This window comes from Phytophthora infestans, genomic scaffold, assembly GCF_000142945.1.
Source record: "Phytophthora infestans T30-4 supercont1.90 genomic scaffold, whole genome shotgun sequence".
Classification (NCBI taxonomy): domain Eukaryota; phylum Oomycota; class Peronosporomycetes; order Peronosporales; family Peronosporaceae; genus Phytophthora; species Phytophthora infestans.
The window spans coordinates 273,560-288,549 of NW_003303669.1; the positions used below are offsets into that span (position 1 = coordinate 273,560).

Below are 14,990 nucleotides of genomic sequence, written 5' to 3' on the forward strand. Positions count from 1 at the left end.
CCTGGTGCGGCTCACATGACGTCGTGATCACAAAATGCAGCTGCTCGCTTCCTCTTGATCACGTCCTGAGATCGCTTTCGAGTGGGTGCACCGGGAGATTTTTTCCTCTGTAGTCGCCAAAGTAAACGGGCGGTTCTTCTCCCAGTTGTGTGCCTTCTGCGAGTGCCACTGCGGTCTTCCACGCCTTCGCCTTTTTGAACTCCATGGGGATACGACGATTGTGGTTAAATGCGGTGGGGCAAATACGCGAGCGGTAGTTCTCAGACGCGCTGTTGTAGGCCTCCACAGCGAGACAAACACTCATAGCGTGACGACGACGAAGAATGTTGGGCACACGTTCGTATCCGCTAGTGTGAGTAGCGAGATGCCACAGATTACCAGTTGGTTGGTGCATCATCCAGGCGTCACACGAAAAGAAATCGGAAGGGACTTGGTCAGCGAAGAAACTCCAGTCACGACCGTCGATCCATTGAGGAAGCGTGAAATTCAGCGCACGGATGGAGATCGGATAGGACGACAGTGCCAGGTCCTTCCCTTCTGCCAGTGTCTCGCACGGGTCGTGCTTGATATCGTCCACAAAGTCCCAGTTCTGATAGCGAGAAGGGTAGTGGTGCACACTGAGAACTCCCGAGACTCCGATTAGCATCTTCTCGTGGGCAGCAGCGATAGGAACAGCGAGGTAGCGCTCTTCATGAGCCAGTTTGTCCCACAAGTCCACAGCAGTAGGCAGAATCTCTTGCCACGCACTCGCTTCTGCCACAAACGGAGCAATTGCAGCATATTCGCGCCAGTCATCCAATAGCAGCGCGCGAGAGTTTGTCGGTAGGATACTTCGAAGCTGTTCACCTGTCAATGGGAATCGCTTCGGCCAGTACCAGGATGCGTCCTGTCCAAAAATGCGAGGATCAATGACATCATTCGCTTCGGCCATGAGGTTCCACATGTCCAACTTCTTGGTGAAGATCGCGTCGCTGTCGACAGCCATGACAAAGTCATCAGATGCCAATGCATAGCGCTGTTCAAATGACATTGCGCGCTTGTCGCTGAGCTCTCCAGTATCAGATCCCAGCAGCCACTCGGACAGCACCACGGGGTTCAAAGTCGTTGTGAGAATCTTCTCGCCGAACGTCGTGTTCACTGCCGAGACGTCGGGGTAATGTCTGGTTTGTACGTTGTGACGCGGGTCTTTCTTCCGCATGATCTCTGAGACCGCCTCAGATGTGCAGCCGTACAGTAAATGGGTGACGTTACCGGTGTATCCTGTGCGTCGCAGCGTGAAGGCGAGTACTTCTGCGTGTATAAAGTCGAGGTCGCGACACGTGGAGGTGAACACCAAGTGCTTGACCTGGCGCGTAGCAGATGCGTCCACTAGTAAGTCTCCGTTCGCCTCGTTTGGCTTGTTGGGTGCGCCGTCAAAGGAACGCCAGCCCTTGCCGGTCGCAGTGATGGAATTGGTAGAGATCGTGGACGTGGCGAAGAAGCGAAGGTTGAAGTACATGCATAGCGCGAAGATCAGGCCTAGCACCACGAATACAGCGTTGCGAACATTAAACTTGGCTTTGCGATGGCTGGAATTCGCGCGCTTGCCCGAGTTCTGTCGCTGCGGGAGCATTTCGGTGGGTTATTGGATCGTGATCTTCGCGGATCAGGCGGTGCAGACAATCAACAGGGGGTAGCGACTCGTCTCGAGCCGATTGTGAGACGCCACTACCACGAGAGAGGGTACGGCAAAGAGGTGCAGGTGGGGAGGCAACAGCTCCGGACGGGAAGTGTGTCGTAGTCTTGTTTGCTTAGAGCAATTGCTACAGTAATACTACAGTACAGTACATGTATTACATGTACAGTATTATATTCACATTCTTGCATTTTTTATAATACTGGTGTTCCTGAAATCACAAAATTTACGTGTACTTGAATCGAATGGGAGAGAGAAAAAAACTAATCATAAATATTTTGCAATTGACCCTTCCAGATTATTAATAAGAGTCGTGTAGAATAATTGGGGCAAAGCCCCCCTATAATGAAACGAATTAGTAAGACAACTACTCTTTTTACAGGAGTATTTACGAAGTATTAGAAAAGGGTTAGGGTAGACATTTATAATCAAACCGCCTAGGGACCATTTTTGGCGAAAAATACTTGTGTATAAGAACCCTTGAAAGGGAGTGACGGGGAAGAAAAATAGAAAAGCGCGGTAGTGACCTCTTTTGTAGTATTAACAGTCACTAAAAAGAGGAGTCATTTTTATGCTCTGTATGAAGAGTCGCTTTGTATCAGGCGCCAAAGGATTGCGCTGTTCAAGGAAGTTTTAGGAACGTTTTACGCTCACGGCCTTACGGCGCGTACCCATGCGAACCGTTACGCTGGTAACGATTAACGTCGAGGGACAGTCCTATTTAGTCATAAAGGGCATCAAAACTGATATATTGGAAGGGATACAGAGCCGTAAGAACTCTGTAAAAAGTCATGGCTACACGTTCAGAATGCACTGTTTTTCTGTACTGAAATAGGATAGAGGCGTGGGAGCGTGGTTCTAAGCAGCGATTCGTGTTCGCTCTGCGCTATCGAAGCCGCTAAGGTTGCTCTGGAGGTCGCCCGCGAGTCTCAAAACGATCGCCTTCGCACGGACATGGGTCGAGAAGCGAGGATGGGGGAATGGAGGCGGTGCTGAGCGCCCAGAGATCGTTAGCGCGTGGACTTGACGCCCGTATTTTCCAGCTGCTGTTGGAAGATGAAGTCGATCTGCACGCTACACGTACAAGCAATGGCGATTCTGCTCTCCATGTTGCGCTTCGGCGACGCAATCAAACTGCAGCGGTTCTTTTCGTTCGTGCTGGCCTAAGTTTAACAGCAGTCAATCTGCTCGGTCAACGTGCGATCGACTGCGCACGTTCGCCAGCACTACGCTTCGCTGCGAAGAAGGAGGCAGGTCAGCGCGACTTTATGATCAGCTACAGTCATGCTCACGCACCGTTAGCACGGAAGATTCGAGACTCGTTAGAGCGCCACCGAGTGACAACTTGGATCGACACTATGGGACCTACTGGGATCACTGATGGCTCCGTCTGGCGTCAAGAGATTGCTCGCGGGATCCATAGCAGTGCTCTTGTATTAGCTGTACTCACGAAAGACTACCCACAGTCACAATGGTGCATGAAAGAACTCGCTTTTGCCAAAATGCAGACATTTCTGTCGTGGCTATACAATGCGAGGATATGGAGATATCTGAAGAGCTACAAGTTTACCTGTGGACCCGCCAAGTGATTGACTTTCGATCGGCAGTTAAGCACAATAACGGTGTAAGTTCTACAGGAGATGATGCTGATCTGCAGCGGATGGCGAGGAATAGCTCATATACAGTTGACACTGACTCACATGAGGGGGGAGTGTACAGTGAAGATGATACTACGAACGTGGTGGTCAATATGGTGGGCAAGCGCGTCTTAAGCAACCTCGAGTTAGTTCCGAACTACAATGACGAGGCCTTTTGCCACTGCTTAAGGATGCTACTGGACGGTATTCAAGATCAAATCGAGGAGCATCGTGCACGACTAGCTCGGCGCCAGTTGCAGCAGCAGCAACAAGCACAACTTCCTGGTCATGAGACTGATGCTACTGTTAGCGGAGACGCGTCACGCCATGGAAGCCGTCGCAACGAGAGTGAGTGTTATCCGGAGGAAGAAGACAGAGCATTGTGTGGAATGTCTACGGATCATGATAAGCAAAGCGAGTGTGAAGAAATCGACACGTCGAATGCAGCGATCAGCTTCCCAGAGGGCCACTGAACGTGCCACTTATTCGGCCATTACGACGGATTGACTCATTGGCTTCGTCTCTCGCGTTCACATCCGGTACAGACTCTTTCGTCTTTATTGCGCATGGTGATATCCACCGCTCATTGTGTCTACGCCTCCAGAAATCGTTGCTCAAGCAGGGAATACGCTGTGTTGTGGATCAAACAGTTCCTGCGGTACAATATGCGCATTGGCCGCAAGATACTGTGAACAGCGATGTTCAAAGCGGCGGCTTCGGCGCAGATTTGAGCTGCATTGAGCACCCAGTGGCTCCTTTACCTGTTCAAACGCGGCAATTGGCTGCAAAAGATGCCATTCTCGTCTGCTCTGTCGTCTTAGTGGTGTTGTCTCCGCTGTCTGCAAATTGCGACCTTCTTGCTGATCAATTGGCTTTCGCAGAGGACCGTGGGAAGTTGCTGGTGCCTATTCTCCTATCGCTACACAAAGTGGATCTGGCCAAGCGCTACGCCTTTTCACGCAGTATGGTGCACCACTTTAATATCTCTCTGGGCTTCGAGCAGAGCCTGGAACAACTTACCAACTATTTAAGAGTACTCCCTCAATTACCCACCGTTTGCTGGGCTCTCTAGTCGATATGAATAAAATATGACATGCAAAAGTAATACTGCTGTGAACAGTTTCCTTACTGGGGTTGAAGTTGGCTTATTTAACTTTCGGATTTGCGTCTGTCACTTTTGATTTTGCTGTATCAAGTCACAATGGATTTCTTGGATTCCATTCGCGGGGCCGTTTTGAAACAAATGGAAGAGGAAGCTGTCAACATGTTTTCAAGCGTAAGAGACTTTCGTGAATTCATCACAATGACACACCCTGCAGTTGATATCTGCGTGACACTGAGAATGAGTTGCCTTCACGTGGAGCGTCTTGAAGGTACTAACGCTACTCGTGTAGTCTTGGTCGACGGAAGGAGATGTGTGGAAGTCAACACAGCCTTGAAGGCAGTTGATGATTGTATAGGCTATCAAGACAAACGCGATGTGGTGCAGGTGACTGTTTGGGATTCAAAGATGTCGAACGCTTTCGCTGGCGATTCAAAGATTGTGTTTCACGTTGGAGCTATGTACGTTCTTAATCAAGTCGAGTATGTCGGATTGTACGATGGCATCGCGAAGGGCAGTATTCAGTACGAGTATGGCAACTTGGATAAGATCAGAGAGATTGCGCCTCCCCTCAAAAAGCGCACGTCTTGGTGAGGGTCATACAGCAGCTACAAGAATCAACTTGACCGACAGCAACAGCGTGATGGCGTTAATGATGAAGACTCGGGGAAACGATCAGACCATGTTGCTGGTGCATCAGCAATTACTATATGGTATTCTTCTTTTCAGTTAAAGGATAATATAACAGAGTTGTTGCAACGAAATACTATGAATTTAATTAATACTAATTGGAGCTACTGTAGACATGAGTGTGGGAGGAAGTAAGCACAGTTGTAGCATGAAATTGTAGATATGGAATTTATGAAGTAGATCAAAATTAAAAAATATATATAACTATATAATCGTGCAGGATTTGGAGGCTAATGACTTCTTCGGATACGTTCGTTGGTAAATCAGCTAATGGATATGTTGAAGCTGCAGTAGCGGAATCAATGGCTAAATGAAGTCGTATCGCATCTCTTGGATACGTTGATGGTTCAATAACTAGAATGCGCGCAGGGTTTGAAGGCTAATGAGTAGGAATTAAACTCAATTTTACTATAAAAATGTAGGAAGGCATCGTACTAACAAACTAGATAGATTAGGGGCGTCAAAATAAATGTAAACGGTGTAAAATTGGCAAATAGACACAATGTACCAGGTTTGGAGCTGGAAACCATTACGTGGATCAAGTGAAGGTGACTGTATATCTAGAAACGTTGGTGAGGATGCGTGCGGTGTGGCACGACGGTGCTGTCGGTTGAAGTTTGGCTGGTAGATCTAGAAGGAGTCGCAAAATGTAATATGGACTCATAATTAATGCCCCAACTTCAAATTCATTAATAATGCAGTGATCTCGTATGTATGGTATCTGTGCTAGGCAATGACGATGGACATCGAGTACTGGGCAGTGTCATGCAAGTGGGCTACACAAATAAAGTCTAAAATAATGGAAGAAGCGGTTGTGATAGTGATGGCGTTTTGAATAGCATTTCTTCGGATACGTTCGCTAATGAATCAGCTAATAGATTTGTTGAAGATGCAATGGCTAAACGAAGTTGTATCACATCTCTTGGATACGTTGACGTTTCGCTTCGAACGATCGAGCCAAAATTCCAGTAATATTTGGTGCGGGAATGCTTTAAAAATTACGAGAATTTGTCAGAATTTGTGAAGTTGCTCGTAGACTTCAAGCCAGAGTGGTTTACAGAACTAAAGGAATTGGCGAGGAGGAAATGTGTGTAATATCACAATGAAAGAGTTTGTTTGCAAATTAATTATAGTCACCCTTTTGGTTTGTTCGAATATAGCATTATTTTACCTTATCCGCCGCGTACAATGGCAGTAGGACGTGGGTATCTTGAATGGGACGGATGATTCGTGCCGGCAGTGCTCACTTTTAGTTTTGCTAGCGACGAAGCAACGCCATCGCACAATTTCACCACATACAACTATGAATCTGCTAGAAGCTATCAAGAACGACGTCCTAAAGCAGAAGGAAGAAGAAACGTTGAACCAATTCTCAACTGTGGCGGAGTTTAGAGAATTCATTTTGGCGTCGCACCCAACTGCTGATGTAAGCGTTACGCTCAGCATGTGCTGCCTTCAATCGGAACGACTTCGCGGTGACCATGGAACTCGTGTTACGCTGGTCGACGCCGCGCAACGGGAAGTGTTCGAGCCGACAGCAAATGCCCTAGCCGACTTGACACCTCTGAAGCGCAAACCGTATCTGGTTCAAGTGACGGTGTGGGATGCCAAACCGACGAAGTGTGTCAATGGCAAGCGCAATATTAAGTTTGAACCTGGTGCCGTGTACAAATTTTCCCATGCCGATGGCGTTGGTTTCTATGCTGATATTGCAAAGGGGAGCGTTCAGTACGAGCTCGGTAACAAGTACAAGATTTTCGAGGTCGAACCACCACTGAAAAAACGCAAGGTGGCCTGTGAGATCTCACCACAACACTTAAAAACCAAGGCTTACGAAGCGGAAGACAACACGAGTGCGATGAGTGCCATCCCGACTGACAATGATGTGGTGATGGCATCGGAGAGCAAGAGCGAGGAAAATCATCCAACAGTGGCGAAGCGCAGCAAGCGCCACACCTGAACAACAGCCAGGTGCGAAACGTGCAGTAGCAACTGCCCAATTTTATATTTCGTGAAAATTAGCAAAGTTGTTGTATTGAGAGCTGCGGTTAGCATTTACAAACTAATTTGCCTTCATAGGTTCGTAGTGTAATGAATAATAGCACAATAACCACCAAATAGAAGGCAACTTTTAACCACAAAACGAGTGTAATGAATACAAAAAAAAAGTTTACTTTGGTATTCGCTGTGATGATATGCGATGTTCGAATTGAAATTGAAGTAGTAGTTTTAGGTGTGATAAAGCGCCAATAGATTTAAAATTTGCTCACAAAGATCCTGGTAGCAGCTCCAAAGGGGTGGCACCAGATCTAGAATGTGAGGGATCAAAAGAGCAGTTATACTGGAATGAGAGCCGTCATATAGGATTTGGATTACGTCAGGGCAGATCCACGGGTCCTGCAATGAAACAGCTCAAGCTGGACGAGTTCTTTCTTCGAGGCGGGGGTGAAAACCAACATACGCGCGTGAGGCAAGGTCCAAATCAAGTAGGTGGTGAATGTTTGTAGCCCAATTGACCAGAATTTCTGACAATAAATACTAGGTGTACCGAGAACGTTCCGTGTTGCAAGCATTTGCGGAGTATGAAGACGTGGCGCAAAATGTATACGTGTGTAGACCTCGTAACAGACCCACGGTAATGTGAAAGATGACACTTTACATTTAACTTAGAGTACTAATTCCTATACGTTTTGATATTTGCCTAGCTGGACATATCATACTGTAAGTGTCAGCCTCGTGCTGACTGGACTTTGACATGTGTTTCAGGTTGTGAAAATCAAGCTGTGCGTGAAATTGGCAATTTCTGACTTGTTTGCCTGGACAAGTACGCGACTAATGAATTTTATAGACACAAACAGAGTGTGTGGAAGGCCACTGCGCATCAAACTACAAATGTGGGAACCAACGAATGCAACGTGGCAGACATGCAGAACTATCGCTGGCGTCCCTACCTGGCAAAGGCATCTCTTTGATGGCGGACATGCCAATCGAGCGTGATACGTTGATAGCTCAGTACGTAGGCGAGGTGATAAGTCGAGCGATGTATCGGGAACGTGAAGAAAAGGTAAGATACCGTTTAGGTGGTTGTAGTTTGTGATTTTACTGAATCTGGTACTATACTTTGTAGGAAAGTCGGCGCTCCCCCCATACGTATGGTTTAGCTGTGAATACAAATGAGGTGATTGATGCACGCTTCATTGGAGGAATCGCCCGATTTGCGAACCATAGTTGCTCGCCAAATTGTGTTATGGAGCGCTGGGAGGTCGGTGGTGAGACCTGTTGTGGAATATTTTCCGTCACCGCTATTAACAAGGGAGAAGAAATTACCATCAAGTACGGAAGGGCGTTTGTACGAGATCAGGTAAGCTAAGTGCCTGCTTTTAATGGTCCCTACTCGAAACTCTAACTGTTTTTTTTCTAGAATCAAAAGCAATGCTTTTGCGGATCTACAAATTGCACAGGATTCATGTGAGTTGACCCAGTTCAGGAAATAACGTTAGTATTGTTTTAGTTAATGTACAACTGCTGCTTTTGCATTTGATTTTTAACTTCCGACGTAGCTGCTACATATCGACGTATTTGCTGAGGTAAATTTAATTGTAGATCAAATTTACACGGGCTTATAATATAATATAACGTGTATGTTACTACGGCTTACGAGCACTTTGAAGGGCAGTTGGAGGTTGGGAGTAAATGTAGTTTTTTTCATTGCTGATATTTTATGTTATTGTTGCTGTAGAGTAGTTTAAATATGTACAATAAGGAAGAAAACAAGGAAGAAGATGCGCCCTTGAAAAATGAAATCTTTTACGACTACAAGATCAATATGGAACCATGGGCGTACCGTGGTACCCTACGCACTTTTCGATCTGGAGCATCAACGTACATTTACTTCAACGAACACAGGCGAAGTAGCCTGTCCTAATTTCGAGTCGAAAGATTTGACTCCAAGTCATTAAACGATTTGAGTCGCAATGGTTCGTGCTACCAAGAAGACGCGAGCTATGAAAGCGGCCAAGCAAGCCAAAGCAGCACTACGCGTTTTACGTCGAATAGCGACTCGTATAGGGACCACCCAACAACACACACCTAATCAACACGCCGAAAGACTCAACGAGGTAGAAGCTGAGCAAATGAATGCTCGATTAACACGGCACGAAGAAACAAAGCGGAGGAATTTAGACTCTCAAAGTCTCCCCCAGAGCAAGCGTCGGAAGCGTAAAGACCGTCTCCTTGATGCTAATGAGGCTGCCAATCATGTGAACGACAACAAAGGTATGCAACAAGACTGGTATAAACTGTTACGGACAGTGACTAACTCTTGTCATTTCACTATTGCAGATTTCTTCGACGCCATTGACGCACCCTTGACTCGAGTGTGCGGAAGTTGCGGAGAGGTTGCGAATGCGTATAATTCAAAGTTAAAACTATTCGACCCCAAATCAATATTCTTTTCACCTCTGTGCAACGCTGAAGGAGAATGTGAAATAGTTCCCGAAGGGCTTGTAGGCGATGCTATTAATGAATGCGTTCGTGACAGGTTACTAGCTGGTGGCTGTAGCAACAATAAAACAATGATATGGCTGTGTGATAGATGTAATAGATCGCTGACGACACGAAAAACACCAAAATTTTGCCGGAGTAGTGGCTTTAGGATCGGAACAGTTCCGACTGAACTGGCTGAATTGAATCGAATAGAGTCAAGGCTGGTTGGACTAGGTATTTCCTTCACTACGTGCGTAAATCAATACAGAGATGGCCAAGAATTTACTCGCGGAAATGCAGTCAACTACTAGAACGAGCCGGCTAAAATGGTAAAAGGACTTCCTCGACCACTGAAAGAATGTGGAGTTGTGTTACTTAAATCACAATCGGATAATACAACGAACTATTTTCGTGTGCGGCCAGATTTGGTGAGGCGCGCCTTGTGCTGGCTGATAGCGAATAACCCGCTTTATGAGCACATTCAAATTTCAGAAGATAATCTTAGGGAACTCGATCAAAACATCAACCAGGAAATACCAAGTATACCCATCACGGATGATGATGTCAGCGAATTACGAGGATCGGTAAGTCAACTAAACAGGGAAAAGCAAAATTGTGGGCCTAGTAGCAACGGTGTTGAGGGGCCGAGTGAAGACGACGTTTGTCAAGAACTTAATCCAGATACTCACTGTATGACTGGCCAAACTTGTTCCGGTGTCCGAAATGAGAGTGAATCTGAGGGAAAACAGAGTCATTTAGCTACTACTACTACGAGTTCGAATGGCAGTGAAAATGAAACGGATATTCTTGAAAATGTGACTGAGTCATTTGAATTAGAAGTGAACCAAGACGATCAAACTGAAATGGATCATATTCTTAATTCGATAGGAGCCGATTCTTTAGAAACTAAAATCCCGATTGGAAATATGCACCGTAGAACTCATACTATTGATGAGTACAAAACGAAACAACTAATGCAATGTTGCTTTCCTACTTTATTTCCAGACGGTTTGGGTGGTTATCACCCTCTGGAATTCGAAACTAGACATCACGAGTACAATCTAGCCGAATATTGTGCTCACTTGATGAAGTGGCACGACCGGCGCTATGTTATCCACGGCAATTTTAAATTCTTCTGCATGAATCTAATTCAACGCCGTCAAATTGACGGTTTAGTTCGACGAATTCGCTATTCTGAAACACGTGCCGAGGCAATGGAATTAGCCGGTTGTGGAAGAACACAAGGAGAAAGCCCCTGCAGTAACGAAAAGGAAGAACTTAGTGCCGCTATGAACGTTTTGAAATCCTTAAAACCTTACTTTAAAGTTGTGAGAGGTAGTGGACTATACTGGTCGAACGTACGAGAAGACCTAATGTCAATGATAGGAAATCGAGTATTGCCAACGAAATGGCCTACTTCTTTTTAGCACTGAGCGCAGCGGATACGATTTGGCCAGATTTCGCTCGAGCATGCAATCCTGCATTGACACTGGAAGAGTGCAGACAGCTCTCGTTTAATGAACGAAGGAGGTATCTAAATGAGAACCCAGACATTAGTGCCCGTCATTTTAACAGAAGATTTCAAGCATTCTTCGATAACATTTTATGCGGGAGGTCTAAACCTTTAGGCGAAATTGTAGATCACTTCTGGCGTGTAGAATTTCAGCAACGAGGCTCTCCTCACATACATTGCTTGCTGTGGGTGAAAGATGCACCTGACGTTTTAAAACTATCAGAGACGGATGATGGACGGGCCGAACTAGCTGATTCTGTAGATAAACACATATCAGTCCTAACGAAGACGCTCTCGGAGCTTAGTTCGTGCCCATGCTCTGCTTGTACTGCCAGTACAAGTGACATTCTGGCCTTAAGACCACCACATTATGGTAACAAAGAGTGGAATTGTGATTTGGCCAGACTTGTTCAGCGTGTGCAGCAGCATGAATGCCACGCAGGTTCTACTTGTAGGAAGAAAGGCAACGAATGTCGTTTTGGATTCCCCAAGAGTTTACAACCTAGAACTGTAATTGAGTCGAAAACGAGTTCAGATGGCACACCTTCCTTGAAAATCCACTTACAACGTGAGGTGTCCACTATTAACAATTATTCACCGCATCTCCTTTCGTGTTGGCGTGCTAATATGGACCTGCAACTAATTGGAAACTCCTACGGAGCTGCTGAATACGCAGGAGCGTATGTAAGCAAAGCAGAGCCAGATACACTTCGATTCAGGCGAGTGATTGCAAAAGCTATACAACGGAGTGACTCAAATCTTCCCTATCATTCGATTCTGAAGCGATTAGCAAATGCGACTCTCGCGGTTCGCGAGGTTGGTGCACCGGAAGCTATATACATTCTCCTTCGCAATCTACCAATGCATAGTAAATCCCGCTCAATCACCAAAGTCAAGGTGATGCGTCACAGTACCCGTTTACTATCGCGTTGAGCCGCAAAACCTAGACGACCTTGTTGCCTTAGCAAGTACACCAGAGATCGAGACTATTCGAATTGAGCCTATCGAGAAAGCGTACATGAATCGCCCGGACAATGATCATTTTTAACGCTATGACTTTAGCAACATTTGTAGAGACTTTCGAAACGATTGAGTCGATACGTAAAGTAGCATCCTCCGATGATCTGTACGAGTGTATGAACGGTGAAGGGTGGATCAAGAAACGCAAGAAAGCCACGGTTGTGCAAAAGACACCCTGGATACGACCCGATTCGTCGAACCCCACTTTCTGTTTCTCCGAAGTATTTTTGTATGTTCCATGGCGGACGTTAGAGGAGCTTCCCACAACCGATGATGAAGCAATAGCACGCTTTTTTCAAGCTCAAAATTCGCTGCTGGATGCAGAGTTGAAACACGAATCAAATGCCAAGTTAGCTCGGCAGTATCAATTAGATTTAATAAAATCCGCTCGTAGCGAATCAAGTATAACTGCCCTGCCTCCGTCTGAGTATGTGTTTGTATCGAATACTGATGGAGAATGCTAGAACCAGAGCCGATGGGTGCGGTAGAAACCTCAGTAAACCAAAATAAACCGATGGAGTGGAAAGCCAAACACACCTACACGTCTGCCATCATTGATAAAGCTCGTGACTTTTTGAATGGATCACTAAAACCATGGGTGAAGGAGAAAAAAGAATCTCGATCACTAGGAACCATTTTTTGTCAAACTGGAAATTTGAAATCGCACTATCAATACCCTACTTCGGATAACAAAAATCTAGTTAATACCGAAGAAATGGCTGAATCGCAGTGGATTCCGTTTGCAATTGCAATGGAACAATCGAGAAGACGGTTTACATGTATGCTGGATAAATCTAGGTGTAAGCCTCTCCAAATGATTATAAACGGTGAAGGTGGCTCTGGGAAAAGCTGGCTAATTCGCCATATAGTGAAGGACATGCACAACGTATTTGGTGAACATAAAGCTACGAGACGGAAATCAAAACGGGTACTACTCCTAGCTCATCAAGTAACTGCTGCATTTAACATAAAAGGAATGACACTGTGCTCAGCTTTCTCATTTTCATCGTTTTCAAAGTCCTCATTCTCAATTCCCTACAAATCTCTAACGGATCTGAAAACGGGCCCAACAAAGCTGAAACGATTGCAGGAAGAATATAAAGACGTACATCTAGTTATTATTGATGAGTTTAGCATGATATCATGCGGCATGTTATATTGGATTGATAAAAGAATGAGAGAAATATGGCCAAGCAGCTCAAACGAGCTTTTTGGTGGAAGAGATGTGTACTTTACTGGAGATTCTGCTCGATTAGACCCCGTTGTCCCAACTTCACTATCAACACCCCTTCAAAAGATTTCAAACCAGGTTCAGCGACGTGGGAAAGAAATATGGGATAGTATTGAAACGGTGTGTATGCTAACTAGTCAAAATAGAGGAGCTTTCGATCCTGACTGGTTTAGCGCTCTTCGTCGTCTACGTAAAAAATCCCCAACCCAGGATGACATTGATCTCATCAACTCCCGTTCAGTGCAATTTGTTGGAAAACCTAAGTGGATGGCTAATGCCAAACATATTGCATACAAAAATATAGATGTTAATGACGCCAACGATCACAGTATAGTATCAGCTCATGTACCGATTGTGCATTTAACTTCGCAGCATTTCGTTCAACAAAAACGTTTAACGACAAAACGAGACATACCTGCTGGAACCGTTCGCGCACTTCTAACAGACGCTCAAACAGCTAACGCTGATCATGACAGAGTGGTGCCTAACAGGTTAAAACTGTGTGTTGGTGCACCTATAACACTTACCTACAACATTGCCCAAGCTGCAGGTCTGTGCAATGGTACAAATGCTATCGTTTATGACTTTATTTTTGTGTCGGGAAGCGATCTACCCATCGTGCTCGTTCAAGTCACGGACCCGTATATCGGTCCTTCCCTACTAGATGAAGTACCAAATATCGTTTCAATACCACCAAAAGACGTTTCTTGGGGAAAGGCATCCAGTGATCTTCGCGTTGTTCGAAGGGGAATTCCGCTTCGATTGGCTTATGCTATGACAGTGCATAAGGTACAAGGGCTTACATGCTCGTGTGTGGTTTTTCACTCTAATGCAATTCCAAACATTTCGTTTGCATACGTAGCCCTTTCACGTATAACACATCGAAATTTAATAGTTATTACACAGCCACTGACACTAGAACGACTCACAGCTACTCCCGAGCAATTAGCAATTTTCCGAAGTGAGGAGCAGCGTGTTTTAAAAGCTGTCGCCCAAACGACGCTAGCTGCTTCGTCGGTGGTAGACAGAATGAAAGCGGTGGCGCAAGCCCACAACAGCACCATCACACCAAGATGATAGGAAGGTGAAAACTACGAAAAATGGCTTTCGAGGCGCCAAAACAGCTCGTAGCGCAACGCAATAGAAAAAGACAACTTTGTCGCCCCGAGAACTACAAGAGGTGAGAAAGCTTGTGATTCTGGACAGCAACGAGGCTTTTTAACATGCTTTGTTTTAGGGACTCCGATAAAGCAATGTAATATTGCTGCAGTAATGATGGCTGCGCATACCTGGGTGGAAGCAAGATTCTAGTGCTGTACTTCGAAGGACTTAAGTAAAACTAAGCTCTTCGGGTTGATCGTGACTGCTGGCAAACAAGGGCTACGACACGAACAGGACATGGAAATTGAGTGAAGATTCAAATAAAACTATGAAGTCGTTAGTCTAATAAAGTGGCGTCAATGTAACGTCACCACACAAAAAAACGTTTAAACAATGTAACCAGTGCATCCACAAGCGTTCCATTCCGCACCTGTTTATACTACTGTGAGTCTGCGTATTAACGGGGCTAATGACTACGTTGTATTTGGCAGTATCGGTCAAAATAACTAAACTATCCGCTGCGCAAATTAATGGAA

The 14,990-nt window shown here is 45.5% G+C and overlaps 2 protein-coding genes across 2 annotated transcripts; one reads left to right on the forward strand and one right to left on the reverse strand.

Moving 5' to 3' along the window:
- On the reverse strand, window positions 1-1,612 carry PITG_19208 (uncharacterized protein; the record flags this gene model as incomplete). The annotated part of the gene is made up of 1 exon (XM_002997033.1): window positions 1-1,612. The coding sequence occupies one exon, from the start codon at window positions 1,610-1,612 to the stop codon at window positions 59-61; it is 1,554 nt and encodes a 517-aa protein (XP_002997079.1).
- A 6,463-nt stretch (window positions 1,613-8,075) lies between these two features.
- Window positions 8,076-8,474, forward strand: PITG_19210 (SET domain-containing protein, putative; the record flags this gene model as incomplete). Its single annotated transcript, XM_002997034.1, has 2 exons — window positions 8,076-8,178; window positions 8,266-8,474. The coding sequence occupies 2 exons, from the start codon at window positions 8,076-8,078 to the stop codon at window positions 8,472-8,474; spliced, it is 312 nt and encodes a 103-aa protein (XP_002997080.1).
- Between the last annotated feature and the right edge of the window lie 6,516 nt (window positions 8,475-14,990).